This window comes from Oryctolagus cuniculus, chromosome 17 (genome assembly GCF_051225735.1).
Source record: "Oryctolagus cuniculus isolate XC-2025 breed Fujian yellow rabbit chromosome 17, ASM5122573v1, whole genome shotgun sequence".
Classification (NCBI taxonomy): Eukaryota; Metazoa; Chordata; class Mammalia; order Lagomorpha; family Leporidae; genus Oryctolagus; species Oryctolagus cuniculus.
The window spans coordinates 19,019,474-19,032,530 of record NC_142883.1 but is presented as its reverse complement, the minus strand read 5'-3'; the positions used below and the strand labels follow the sequence as shown (position 1 = coordinate 19,032,530).

At 59.0% G+C, this 13,057-nt stretch overlaps 1 protein-coding gene across 1 annotated transcript; it reads left to right on the top strand.

Moving 5' to 3' along the window:
• Nucleotides 1–4,536: 4,536 nt before the first annotated feature.
• Nucleotides 4,537–11,353, top strand: ASB16 (ankyrin repeat and SOCS box containing 16). The gene is made up of 5 exons (XM_002719434.5): nt 4,537–5,254; nt 7,215–7,482; nt 8,986–9,478; nt 9,822–9,935; nt 10,252–11,353. The coding sequence occupies exons 1-5, from the start codon at nt 4,801–4,803 to the stop codon at nt 10,435–10,437; spliced, it is 1,515 nt and encodes a 504-aa protein (XP_002719480.4). The 5' UTR covers nt 4,537–4,800; the 3' UTR covers nt 10,438–11,353.
• The last annotated feature ends 1,704 nt before the right edge of the window (nt 11,354–13,057 follow it).

The following is a 13,057-nucleotide window of genomic DNA, read 5'->3' as shown; positions in this document are numbered from 1 at the left end:
ACGGGTTTGGAAGAAGACTAGAGGTCGGGTGCCCGCCATTTGCGTCCCCACTTACTTCGCAAGGGTTCACGCTGACCCTGGTCGCCTGGCTGGGAGAGGGTCTCTCCACGTAAGCTGGCTCTTTTCCCTTCTCCCTTTCTCTTCTCTTCGGAAGGAAGTCACTAGGTGAGGCCGTGCCTAAGGAGCAAGGGTTGTCTCCCGCTCCTGGGGCATAGCGGCCGCAGGGGCTCTTGGAGGTGCGTCTGCTCCCCGTCGCCCGTTCTCCACCTGTGTCAGAATGGCCTCGGGGGATAGTGACACTCTGGGTGGCCACCCAGTTGTGCTCAGTGATCTCGCTGCCATGCAGCTCTGTTCCACCTGTCAGACCAGAGTTGGACAGGGGCATGGCTGGGCTGAAGGCCTAATCTACCACGTTGCCAGCCTTGCTTTCCTTTCTAAGAGGAAGGGCAGGAAGGCAAACTCCCAGCTCACGGCTGACGAGGTGGGTTAAGGAGCCCAGTGTGGCTGGCAGGGGACTTGGTGGGCACGGCTTGGCACTGCTCTGGGGGAGGCACTAATCTCCCTGAAGTGAGGCTGAGCCCACGGACTGTAGTCTTTTTTTTCTTTTCCTTTTTTTTTTATAGAAAGCTTTTATTTAATAAATATAAATTTCATAAGTACAACTTTTGGATTATAGCGGTTCTTCCCCCCACACCAGCCCTCCCACCCCCAAACCATCCCATCTCCTACTTCCTCTCCCATCCCATTCTTCATTAAGATTAATTTTTTAAAAAAAGATTTATTTTTTTTTGAAAGTTAGAGTTACACAGAGAGAGGAGAGGCAGAGAGAGAGAAGTCTTCCATCCAATGGTTCACTCCCCAGATGGCCGCAACGGCCGGAGCTGCGCCGATCCGAAGCCAGGAGCCAAGAGCTTCTTCCGGGTCTCCCATGCGGGTGCAGGGGCCCAAGGACTTGGGCCATCTTCTACTGCTTTCCCAGGCCATAACAGAGAGCTGGATCGGAAGAGGAGCAGCCAGGTCTAGAACCGGTGCCCATATGGGATGCCGGCGCTTCAGGCCAGGGCGTTAACCTGCTGTGCCACAGCACCAGCCCCAAGATTCATTTTTAATTATCTTTATATACGGAAAATCAACTCAGTAGTACTAAGTAAAGATTTCAACAGTTTGCACCCACACAGACACACAAAGTATAAAGTACTGTTCGAAGACTAGTTTTACTGTTAATTCTCATAGTACAACACATTAAGGACAAAGGTCCTACATGGGGAGCAGGTGCACAGTGACTCCTGTTGTTGATTTAACAATTGACACTTATTTATGATGTCAGTGATCACCCGAGGCTCTTGTCACGAGTAGCCGAGGCTGTGGAAGCCTCTTGAGTCCACAAAGTCCAACCTTATTTAGACAAGGCCATGAGCAAAGTGGAAGTTCTCTCCTCCTTCAGGGAAGTGACCTCCTGCTTTGATGGCTGGACCATAGTCGGGCTGCAGCAGGCAAGTGCTTTGAGAACTCTGTGTCGAGCTGGCCGCTGATGGTGAAGCCTTTTCCCAAAGGCTTTTGTGCTGCTCGGCCAAGGGGAGCAGAGGCCAATTCCCAGTGCCCTTGCCCCTTCGCTCTCGTTTGCTCTCTCTCTCTTTTTTTTAAATGTATTTATTTACTTGAGAGGCAGAGTTACAGATAGAGGGAGAACAGAAAGAGTCTTCCACTCACTGGTTCACTCCCCAAATGGCTGCAGCGGCCGGACCTGGGCTGATCCGAAGCCAGGAGCTTCCAGGTCTCCCACGTGGGTGCAGGGGCCCAAAGCACTCGGGCCATCCACTGCTGCTTTCCCAGGCCACAGCAGGGAGCTGGATCGGAAGCAGGGCAGCCAGGACTCGAACCAGCGCCCTTATGGGTTGCCGGCACTGCAGGCGGAGGATTAACTTACTACACCACAATGCTGGTATCTGCCACTTGCTCTTCTTACCTGAGCATACCACACACTCTTCCCCGCGGCTGCTCGCTCCTCAGCTCTGCCTCTGTAGCTTAGGTCTGGGTCAGAGCCCATCTACACCTGCTCTCCCTGCGCCTGAGCCACCTCAGGCCCCAGCCTGCTGTCCCCATGGGACATGCGGAGCCCTGCTCCCCGCCGCACAGCCCCATCCCGTCCTCGCTGCTCCAGGTCCCGGTTTCTTGTGGCCATCTTGTTGCCTGGCACCTTCCCCTGCAGTAACCCTTGTGAGCTCCCAGTGGGCGCGTGGGCAGGTTGGAGGGAGAGGCCGCCTTTAGGGGCAGGAGACTGAACTGGTGTGTGCGGGATGTTGTAGTCAGCACCTTCAGGCCTCTGGCAGGGAGGCTGGGCCGTGACGACTACCGTGTGCCTCAGGGAGGAAGGGGGCCCCCACCGCCCTCGCTGGACACCCAGCCCTGGGAACCCAGCTGTGGGTGCTCAGCCAGGCCGTTGGCGGGCGATAAAAACACCAGCAGGGTTAATCACAGCTGTGTTTATAGAGGCACCTTTCTCTGAGGCTCTCCAAGCCTTCGCTGTGCATGACCTCATGCCTCCGCTGGGGCCCCTCACCTGGACTGCCACCGAGAAGCCTGGCCAGGCAGCGAGCGCGGTACCGGAAGAGGCTCAGGCTGCTGCCTTCGCTCCATGCACTGCACACGGGAGGCCGGCCCGCACGAGCCAGGTGCTGCTAACCAACTACCACGTCGGGACCGGCACAGGCCCCGATGCCTTCCGGGGCTCCCACTGGGGAGTGGCTGCCCTGTAGGAGTGGGGCACCTGGGGTTGCCATGGAGACATCGCCTGGGCAGGCGACCTTTGAGGTGGACTTAGAGGAATGAGTCAGAGCCGGAGGGAATTCCACGAGGAGGGAAGGGAACGCTCGGTGACATGGCTGAGCCGCCGAACGGGGAGCTTACGCAGCTGGGGAGGGCAGGGTCCCAAGGCAGCAGAAGTTTGTTGTTTTTGCTTTTTCTTTTTATCAGGATGTATTTTTTTTATTTGAAAGGCAGAATGAGAGAGAGAAAGGGAGAAACAGAGAATGATCTTCCACCTGCTGGTTCACTCTCCAAAGGGCCGCAACAGCCGGCGCCGCGGCTCACTAGGCTAATCCTCCGCCTTGCGGCGCCGGCACACCGGGTTCTAGTCCCGGTCGGGGCGCCGGATTCTGTCCCGGTTGCCCCTCTTCCAGGCCAGCTCTCTGCTGTGGCCAGGGAGTGCAGTGGAGGATGGCCCAGGTGCTTGGGCCCTGCACCCCATGGGAGACCAGGAAAAGCACCTGGCTCCTGGCTCCTGCCATCGGATCAGCGCGGTGCGCCGGCCGCAGCGCGCCGGCCGCGGCAGCCATTGGAGGGTGAACCAACGGCAAAGGAAGACCTTTCTCTCTGTCTCTCTCTCTCACTGTCCACTCTGCCTGTCAAAAAAAAAAAAATAAAATAAAATAAAATAAAAAAATAAAATAAAAAACAAAGGGCCGCAACAGCCAGGGTAAAGCCAGGAGCCTGGACTCCCTCCTGGTCTCCCACATGTGTGGCAGGGGCTGCCTTCCCAGGCCCACCAGCAGGGAGCCAGTCCCAGCAGCAGCAGTTTTTCAGCAAGGAAATTAACTGGTTTAGGTGAGCACGGAAGAGGCGGGTGTGGCCGGAGGCAGGAGCACCAGGCAGGAGGCCGAGCTGAGCGGGGCCTAAGGCGCCGAAGGCCTGCATTTAAGATAGCCGAGGATGTGAGACAGAAGCCAGCGCCTGTTTGTGTGCGAGGACCAGGCGGTGAAGAAGTGGGAGCTGAGCCGTGGGCTGTGATCAAGGAGAGGAGCCAGGTGGGCCAGGCCTGCAGCCGCCGGCATGCTGAGCCGGCTCAGGTTAGGAGAGCTTCGCCCTCTGGCCCTCCGCTTCCCAGCGTGGCAGTCCCACCAGCATTGCGGTTTCACGGCCTCACTCCTCCCCCTAGAGGCTCCTGGGAGCAGAGCTGCTTCCTCCTAGGGGAGAATGGATTGGTGGCCTGAGCGTCAGAGTTTCAAGGAGAACCCCTTGGCCCTCCACAGACAGGCAGGCGTGCGAGCCCCCTTAGGAGCTGGGTACCCCCCAAAAAATCAAGAATCACTGAAGGCAGTTCCCAGAGGCCATGCTGTCCTGCCTGGAGAGCCCGGGAGCCTTTCACAAGTGTCTTGGCCCTGGCGTGGCCACAGCTGAAGCCCAAGTGCACCACCCGTGGAGTCGGCTGGAGAGTGGGGGTGAGGGATGGGGGGGGGGTCATAGCCTGGTCCTTTGTGTGGCTGTGAGCCAGTGTTCCTTCCGTAAGAGAGAGAAGACCACTCATCTCAGAGGCGTTCAGCTGTGAGTTAGCCTGAGCCTATCCTTTGCTGTCCCAGCCAAATTCATTGTTTCCCTGGACGAGTGGGAAGGCGAGTGAAGAGGGGCAGGAAAGCAACTTGAACGCCGTAAGCCCTGGGCGTGTGCAGGGTTGCTGCTGTCACTGCTGCCCCCGTCCACGGGCTGCCCAGCGCCTCGGGAACCCTGCCTTGACTGCCCTAACTTCCCACGCTGAGCTCTCTCCCCTCCCCGCCGCCTGGGCCGAGGCGGGCTTCTGGCCTTAGCCAACAATGCAGAGGCTGGGCGAGCCTGGTCTCCCCAACCTGCCCATCTCCAGGCCATGGCCCTCACCTCGGACCTTGCCGACCCAAGGGGCTCCCTCCAGAGAAGTGGGAGGATGGGAACTGTGACGCCCAGGGCTGGCCTCTGCTGAGGGCCTGCTTACCAGGCAAAGGATGTCAGCGGGGGCAGGGGCTGGCCCAGCACCTTCTCTGCACCCAGATCATGACTCTGGGCAAACTGTTTACCAGGCCAGCAAAGGGCCTATTTATAGCTTCAGCTGCTCCTCTCTGGGACTCACAGGAGAGGGGGGAGGGCAGCTCTCAGAGCAAGGGTGGTAGGCCCGGGTGCCTCTGCCCAACCCCGGGGCCCCCCGCCATGGCAGGGGAGAGCTTCCCCTTCACCCCCTCCACGCTACGCGCTCTCCGCCTGCAGCGCGAGTGGCTGGAATGGGAGGACCGGCGACGGGCCGCTGCCCAGCGGTGCCGCAGCCACAGGCGCCCCTCAAGTCCCCGGGCCCGACTCACCAGGCCTCGCCGCTCCTGCCGAGACCCAGCCGTCCACAGTGTCCTGTTCTCCGGCGACCTGCAGCAGGTGCAAGCCCTGTTCCACGACGAGGAGGCCGCCAACATGATCGTGGAGACTGCGAGCAACCAGCTGGCCTGGTCCAGCGAACAGGGTAGGGGACCGCGGTGGGGGCATGAGAGAGGGCGAGGGGAGCGGGGTGGGGGAGGCCCCGGGCCCTCCGTGCAGGCCCCAGACTGCCCCCCCATGCTGCGCTGTGCTCAGCTGTCTTCCTAATCACGTTCTTTCAACATAGGCTTTAAAGGAACAATGGTGTACATGGATTCTATAGGAAGATATATTTTAATGCTGTTTTTCCCTTCTTTACCTATATTATATCTCCACATATAGGGACATTTTTCTTTCATGGAATAAAAGTATATCCCATATGCAGTTTCATAAACTGATTTTCTCATGTATCACCTTTCCATGTCAATAACAAAGTATTTTAAACAGGCACATAGATGGTACTCTGTAACGCTCACTGTGACTTACATAACTAGTCCCCGGGAGAATTGGGTTCCTTTTTTTGTCTTTGCTCTTCTAACTTTTAATTTTATTATTATTTTTAAAATGTATTTATTTGAAATGCAGAGTAACAGAGGGAGACAGAGATTGCCTGCCTGCTGGTTCACTCCCTAAATGGCTACCACAGCTGATCCAGGCTGAAGCCAGGAGCCTGGAACTGCATCTGTGTCTCCCACGTGGATGGCAGGGGTCCAAGCACTTGGGCCATCTTCCGCAGCTTTCCTCGGGCATTAGCAGGGAGCTGGACTGGGAGCAGAGCAGCCAGGACTGGGACCTGCTCTCAGATACAGCACGCTGCTGTCACAGCAGTGGCTTACCGGTGGAAGGCAGAATCCCCACCCCCTTCTGGTACAGTTATTTTAAGTAACGACGCGATGAACATCTTTATGCACTTGTGGTTCTGTACAGATGACTGACTTAGGGTGTGCTCTGACTAGAGGGTTCATCCTTGTACACCAAATAGCTCAACTGGGATGCCCGCAGTCTGAAGACGGAAGAGAGAGGCAGGTGTTGTGGCAAAGCAGGTGAAGCTGCCTCGTGGGATGCCCGCTTCCCATTTCAGAATGCCTGGACGATGTCCCGGCAACTCAGTGCCTCCCACCCAGCTTCCTGCTAACTCGGAAGAGGATGGCCGAGTCCTTGGGTCCCTGCCACCCCCATGGGAGACCTGGATGGAGTTTTGGCTCCTGGCTTGGCCTGGCCCAGCCCAGGCATTTGTGGCTATTTCAGGAAGGAAGCAGTGGATGAAAGATCTCTCTCTCCCTCTGTCTGTCTCCCCCTCTCCCTCTGTCACTGCCTTTCAAATAAATACATAAATCAAAAAAATAAAATGCTCTAGCGAGCCACAGCCACAGCAGGCTGCAGACTCCCGCCCGGCTCAGCAGATCAAGGCCGGGACTTCTCCCAGGACCTCCTGGGCTTGTCCTGCAGCACGTGTGTCATCTCCAAAGTGGAATTTGGCCTTGATTTCAATCCTGGTAGAAAACAAAGCCTGCTTTACCCGAGATTTGGAAGAACCATGGATTTACTTCACTGCCATATAAACAATTCTGGTTTTCCTCTTAGGCCTTCTAGCAAGCTCCTCACCATCCCCACCACTGGACTCCATCACCGTTACATAACCAAACCTCTCCTCGTGCCGCCCCCCCCCCATTCTCCTCCTCCACCCTCCCCTGTACTCCCGCCCAGCCCTCTCTGCCCCAGAAGCCTAGGACCCGCGGCAGGCGCACCTGTACATAACCACCCCCCCACACCCAGAGCCAGCGCTGAGCAAAAACACCACCGACTCCGACTCCCCGAGCAGACCCCTCACCCCCTCATGGGTGGCCCTTGTGGTTTTCTGTGGCACACGCTGTTTGGTCACAGATTGACAGACTGTTCTAGAAGGCTGTTCCATTCATACTCCCGACTCAGGGCTTGAGTGAGGCCCTTTCCACGGCCACAGCCCAGCCGAGAGGGGAGCCCAGTGTCAACTGCAGGCCAGCATCGCCGCTGCCCACCCTGCTGCCCAGGCTCACCCCCTCCCCAACGCGACTTGCTCTCCTCAGGATTCTGGGTGCTAGCCCCCAAGACCAAGCAGACGGCACCCCTCACCATCGCTGCGGCCCGAGGTTACACGGACTGCGCCCGCCACCTGATCCTGCAGGGGGCTGAGCTGGACGCCCGGGTGGGCGGCCGGGCTGCTTTGCATGAGGCCTGTGCCCGAGCCCAGCTCGACTGTGTGCGGCTCCTGCTGAACTTCGGCGCCAAGGCCAACGTGCTGTCCGAGGAGGGCACAGCCCCGCTGCACCTCTGCACGGCCCCCGAGTCCTTACAGTAGGTGCTCAGGGGCTGGGATGGTTTGGGGAACGTGCACGTGTGTGTGTGTGTGTGTGTGTGTGTGTCCAGCTCATGCAGCCAAAGCACCGCACACACGCGGACACAGGCCTCGTTCTACAGACAAGACAAGACAAATGAGGCTCAGAATGGTTTAGTGACTTTCCCAAGGTCAACGCTGCTAATCCTGGCAGCCAGAGCCTGGTGATTTGTGGGGGAGCCCCATTCCGGGTGTGGTCCGTGAGTCCCGTGAACCCTCTGTAGCCGTGCTGGGTGATGGAAGGTGGGCGTCAGGAAAAGACCTGGCGGCGTTTCCGACCTCGGTGCGAGGAGCCCCTCTGCCCGCCCTTCCTCTGCTGTGGTTTCCGGGGCCCCTGGGTGATTTGCACTCGATCAGGTCGACAGGTGCAGCCGGCAGGTAAGGCTGGGGGGGCTCCTGGAAGACGCGCTGGGGCCCTCTCCCCACCAGGCCTAGCTCGGGGTTGGTGCCAGCCCCGGCTTGGGTTCAGGTGGGCACGTGGTGCACTTTCCACCAACCTCGTCCTTTCCGGTAAGGTGACAATGGCCACGGCTGCAACTCTGCTGAGCGCGCGCGCCAGTGTTCCCCAGGTGCAATGTTTAAAAGCAGGGAGGAGCCCCTGACCAGAAGCAAGGAAGTGAATTCAGCAGTGTGCGGAAGACTCGCTGCTTCTCGATCCTGAGCCGCCTGGCAGACCCGCGAGCCGGAGCTCTGGCCACTCTGCGGAAGGTGCCTGGTTACCGGGGCTCGCGGGGGCCCACGGGCCTGCTGTTCCGGCTTGTTCATTATAAATGACTGCTAGTGTCGTCTCATCATTATTAATTTAGCTCTCTGTGCTTGGCCCAGCCCGCAGTAGGTAACGGGCATTTGCTGGAACAGCGCTCTGCTCTACAATTTTTCTAGGAACTTAGTCTGCAAACCACGTGCGCTCGCAGTTTTCTGTTGGTTTGGTTCTGTGGGTTTGCTCCAGGGGAGCGTGGAGCGGGGAGGCCCCCTGGTGCCTCCCTCCGCCTGAGTGAGCGTGGCTTGGTCTGGAAGTTTGGGGACAGGAAGAAAATACCAGAGCTTCTATTTATGTTGGGCTCATACATACTCCTAAATTTCCTACACTGGGTAATGTGCATTGGAGGGGATTTTCAGAAAAATCAGTGCCATCAGAATGTTGGGAGGCCCCTGGCCCGGCGGAGGACGAGGAGCGGGTAGGCGGCCGGGAGGGGCTGTGAGCTGAGTGCTGACTCTGGATCAGTACTGACAGACGTTCTGGGCTCCCACTGGCGCAGGTTTGTCATCTGAAAATGGAAGGTGCCCTCAGTGGCTTCCACGGGCCTGCCAGCTCTGCTGTCGTGGGGCTTCCGTGACCTGACAGCTGGCGCCCCCAAGCCGAGAGCTGGGAAGAAAGCAGAGGGAGCAGCAGGCTAAGGGGTTCCCCAGGCAAAGTCTGGGGCCCTCAAGATTTGCCCTGGTGCCCTGCGTCTTGTCCCTAGGTGCGCCAAGCTGCTGCTGGAGGCAGGAGCCACCGTGAACCTGGCGGCGCGGGAGACCGAGATGACACCCCTGCACGTGGCCGCGGCGCGGGGCCTGGAGAAGCACGTGGCTCTTTACCTGGAGCGTGGCGCTGACGTGGGCCTGCGCACCAGCCAGGGGGAGACGGCGCTGAACGCCGCGTGCGCCAGCGCCGAGGGCCCGGGCAGCAGCAGGCAGCACGAGGCCGCCGCACGGCGCCTCCTGGAGGCCGGGGCGGACCCCAGGGCGGCCGGGCGCAAGCAGCACACGCCCCTGCACAACGCCTGTGCCAACGGCTGCGGGGGCCTGGCAGAGCTGCTGCTGCGCCACGGGGCCTGCGCGAGAGCCCCCAACGGAGCGGGCCACACACCCATGGACTGCGCGCTGCAGGCCGTCCAGGATGCGCCCAACTGGGAACCCGAGGTCCTCTTCGCGGCGCTGCTGGACTACGGGGCCCAGCCTGTGCGCCCCGAGGTACACGCGGAGGGCCTGGGAAGGGCGGCTCCTACCAGGTGGGGCAGTCTGCGACTGGACGGGCCCTGCCCCTGGGGAAGCCAGCGGTCCGGGAGACTCACTCCCACCTTTAGGGGCCGGAGGGCTACCCGCGACTGGGGATGGGGAGATAGGGCTGGGGGGGGGGGGCGTCCAACAGGGGAAAGCTGCAGAATGGGGTCAGAGGTTGGAGCACACTCCAGGGTGGGGTGAGGGAAAGGCAGGAGACAGCCAGCCCTTAGCCCCAAACCAGGATGTGATGGGGACCCGGGCCTGCCTTGACTGGGAGTGGCGTGGTGCCCTGTGACGCCCGTTTCACTCCTAGATGCTGAAACACTGTGCCAACTTCCCTCGGGCCCTGGAAGTCCTGCTCAACGCTTACCCGTGCGTCCCGTCCTGTGACAGCTGGGTGGAGGCGGTGCTCCCGGAGCTCTGGCAGGTACGTCCACCCCAGGGGCAGGGCTCGTCCTGGGGAGAGGAGGGCCAGGCCTGTCCCCCCAGGACCTGCTTCGTGGAGGGAAGAGCAGGGGCCAGGAGGAAGGGGATGTGCAGAGGGAGACACCTGGAATCCAGGGTGCTTCCCCCCGTGGTATCCCACACGCTGTGCCAGCACCTCCCGAGTGGGGATGGGCACAGACGTGGCTGAGACCCCCCCCACACACACACTGCATGCCCAGGGCCCCTACCAGGGTTGCCCAGTGGAAGGACGGAGTTGAGGGTGTCGGGCAGCTGACCGTCTTTCCCTCCTGGCCCAGGAGCACGAAGCCTTCTACAGCTCGGCCCTGCGCATGGTGAACCAGCCGCGGCGGCTGCAGCACCTGGCCCGGCTGGCTGTGCGGGCTCAGCTTGGGGGCCGCTGCCGCCAGGCTGCCTCCCGGCTCCCGCTGCCGCCGCTCCTCAGAGACTACCTGCTGCTGCGAGTGGAGGGTCGCATCCAGTGAGCCCTGTGCCGGGCCACTGCCGCAGCTCGTCCCCATCGCCACCACCGCCACCCCCCAACCCCGCGCTCCTGGGGCCGCGCAGTCCAGCCCACCGCTCTCTCTGCAGACTCAGCCTTTGCCCACCCCTTCCTGTGCTCCCGTGGGTGCCGCAAGCCGGGAGCCTGTGCCACCTCACCTCCTGCCCTCATGTACCTGGCCAGCCCCCTAAAGAGGGACAGATCCCACCTCTCCCTGCATGGCTGTGCCCAACCTGCCATTCTCACTTCAAGGGAGGGCCCTGATGCATGCTGGGATGACCTTTGGGAATCACATCTCCAGTCATTCATCTCCTTCAGTGGCTCCCACCTCCAGCCCAAGTCAAAACCCAACAAGGGGAGCCGGCGGAGCTGGGGCTCTGTCAGGTCCACTGGCTCATGGCCACCCTGGGGTCACCCAGCCCTCATAAACCGCTCACTGCTTGCTGGACCTGTCCTGCCCTTCTTTGCATCCAGAGTTTGCATGATTGTTCCCACTGCTTCTGGAACCTTCACTGGTCAAGGCCCATGTGACCCTCAAGCGTTAGTTCCAATACTGCTCCCTGTGCCTGCCCCCAGGCAGCCTGGGGCGCTGCACTTGCTAAGTGCCTGTGTCTGCCTGGGCTAGGCTGGGGCAGGGACTGTACTCTTGGGACGCATTTCAGCACCTGCTTGCTGAGGGAGGAGTGCGTGCCCCCCAGCCCCGTGAGAGGCGTGGAGCCTTAAGACAGCGGTCACCACACCTGCTGGCCTCTGAGAGCCTGTGTCGGCACCAGCCACCGGCTGTCCTCCCTCCCTGTCTCACGTCCTGTGGTCCCAGACTCAGAAGGACCACGCTTGATCTTTAGGAGGAAGTTTTGCAAAGCGAGCCCAGCAAATAAACGGTTTGTGCACAGAACAAAGGCATGGATGTCATTAGAGTTCAGTGTGATGGGGTGCCCGGCACTCCGTTCTGTGCTCTTGGGTGGTTTCCAAGGGTTTTGCACTGCACAACTGTTACTCGGGCCCGAGACGGCTGGGAAGACTAGTGCGAGGCCCCGGCTGCGGGATCCTGGGCTCTCTGGGATCCAGAGTCCTCCCTCTGTGGAGATTCCCTTTCACCGGCACAAAGGCAGGCTTTGACCTCTGACCTCACTGCACAGAGCGGCAGCCGCCCCTGTCTGGGTGAACTTTTGGCTTCAGCTGCACAGAGCCAGGAGGCCTGAGAGAAGGGAACTCCTCCGTCGTCCCGGGCCGCCTCATTCTGGGCTCCACACTAAACCTCCCACCCCTTGGATACCTGCGGAGAAAAACGAGAGATTCTCGTGGTTATGTATGCCGCTTGGCAGTGGGGAAAGACTTCCCAGCATGGCGGAAAAGATGAATAGATCTCACTACAAAAAATGTAAATTTAGTTCCATAAGCACCCAGTCACTGAGATAAGTAAAAGGTAAATTCTGGAAGCCGCTGCACGTCCTTGACCTGTGCGGGCGGAGTGGCACTGCCTCGCCATTGCCTACACGGGGCCTCAGGGAAAGCCGGTCTTCACAGGTCTGCCCCATTGCTGAACATGCAGCATCTCACCGGGAGCCAGGAAATGCAGGTTCAAACAGGGGCAGGCGTTGTGCACGGGGAAGCCGCTGCTTGGGACGCCTGCATCCCATATCGGAGTGCTGATCCGAGTCCTGGCACCTCCGCTTCTGAACCGGCCCTCTGCAGCAGGGGGTGGCTCAAGGACCTGGGTCTCTGCCACCCACGTGGGAGACCCAGATGTTGTTCCTGGCCGCTGGCTTGAACCTGGCAAAGCCCTGGCTCTTGTGGGCATTTGGGGAGTGCGCTGGTGGGTAGAAGACTGATCTGTGTCTCTCCGCCTTTCAAGTAGCGAAAATAAATAAATAAAAAGTCTATAAAAAATAAGACAACATTAAAATATTGTTCCTCCACTAGGTTGATACCATGCAGTGCCTATGCAGATATGGATACATTCTCTCAGCCTGTCGGTGGGCAGATGCCTCTTGGGTGGTAATTTGGCAGCATCCCTATCACAACATGAACAGCAGGTGCATCAGGGTACCGTGTCCACATTGCTCGTGACTACCCGGAGTGCGGGAGGGTGTGAAACCTATGCTGTGGCATACAGTTCGGTACTTTGTAGCAGAGAAAACGGGGTGACGCCAGGCGGCCTGGACAGGTATTGTTAGACAGAAACAGGTTGGAATCCAGTATGTGCAGCAAACAACGCCCCAGCGTTGCAGAGGAACAGGAGCCCGGAAGGCCAGCGCTCAGGAATTCCCTTCCGGGAGAGGACTGCGACCTGCGCCCCTCAGGAGAGGCATCTGAAGTCCCACAAGTGGTGCCCGTGGAGTCTGGTGCAGTATTTTTAGAAAACAAAAACTTAAGAGAAGAAAGGGCAAAAAGCACAAACATAATTTACAAAGTGGCCAATGAAACACAAGAAATGTGCAAATGCACTAGGAATCATGAATGCAAATGAACACACACTCTTTGCCTATTATGAAAACTACCTAGTGGTTAGCAAAGGGGCACCTTTTTTTTTTTTTTTTTTTTTTTTTTAGCAAAATGGATTTGCTGTAAATCCATGAATTGAGGCAGCACCTTGGATTCAG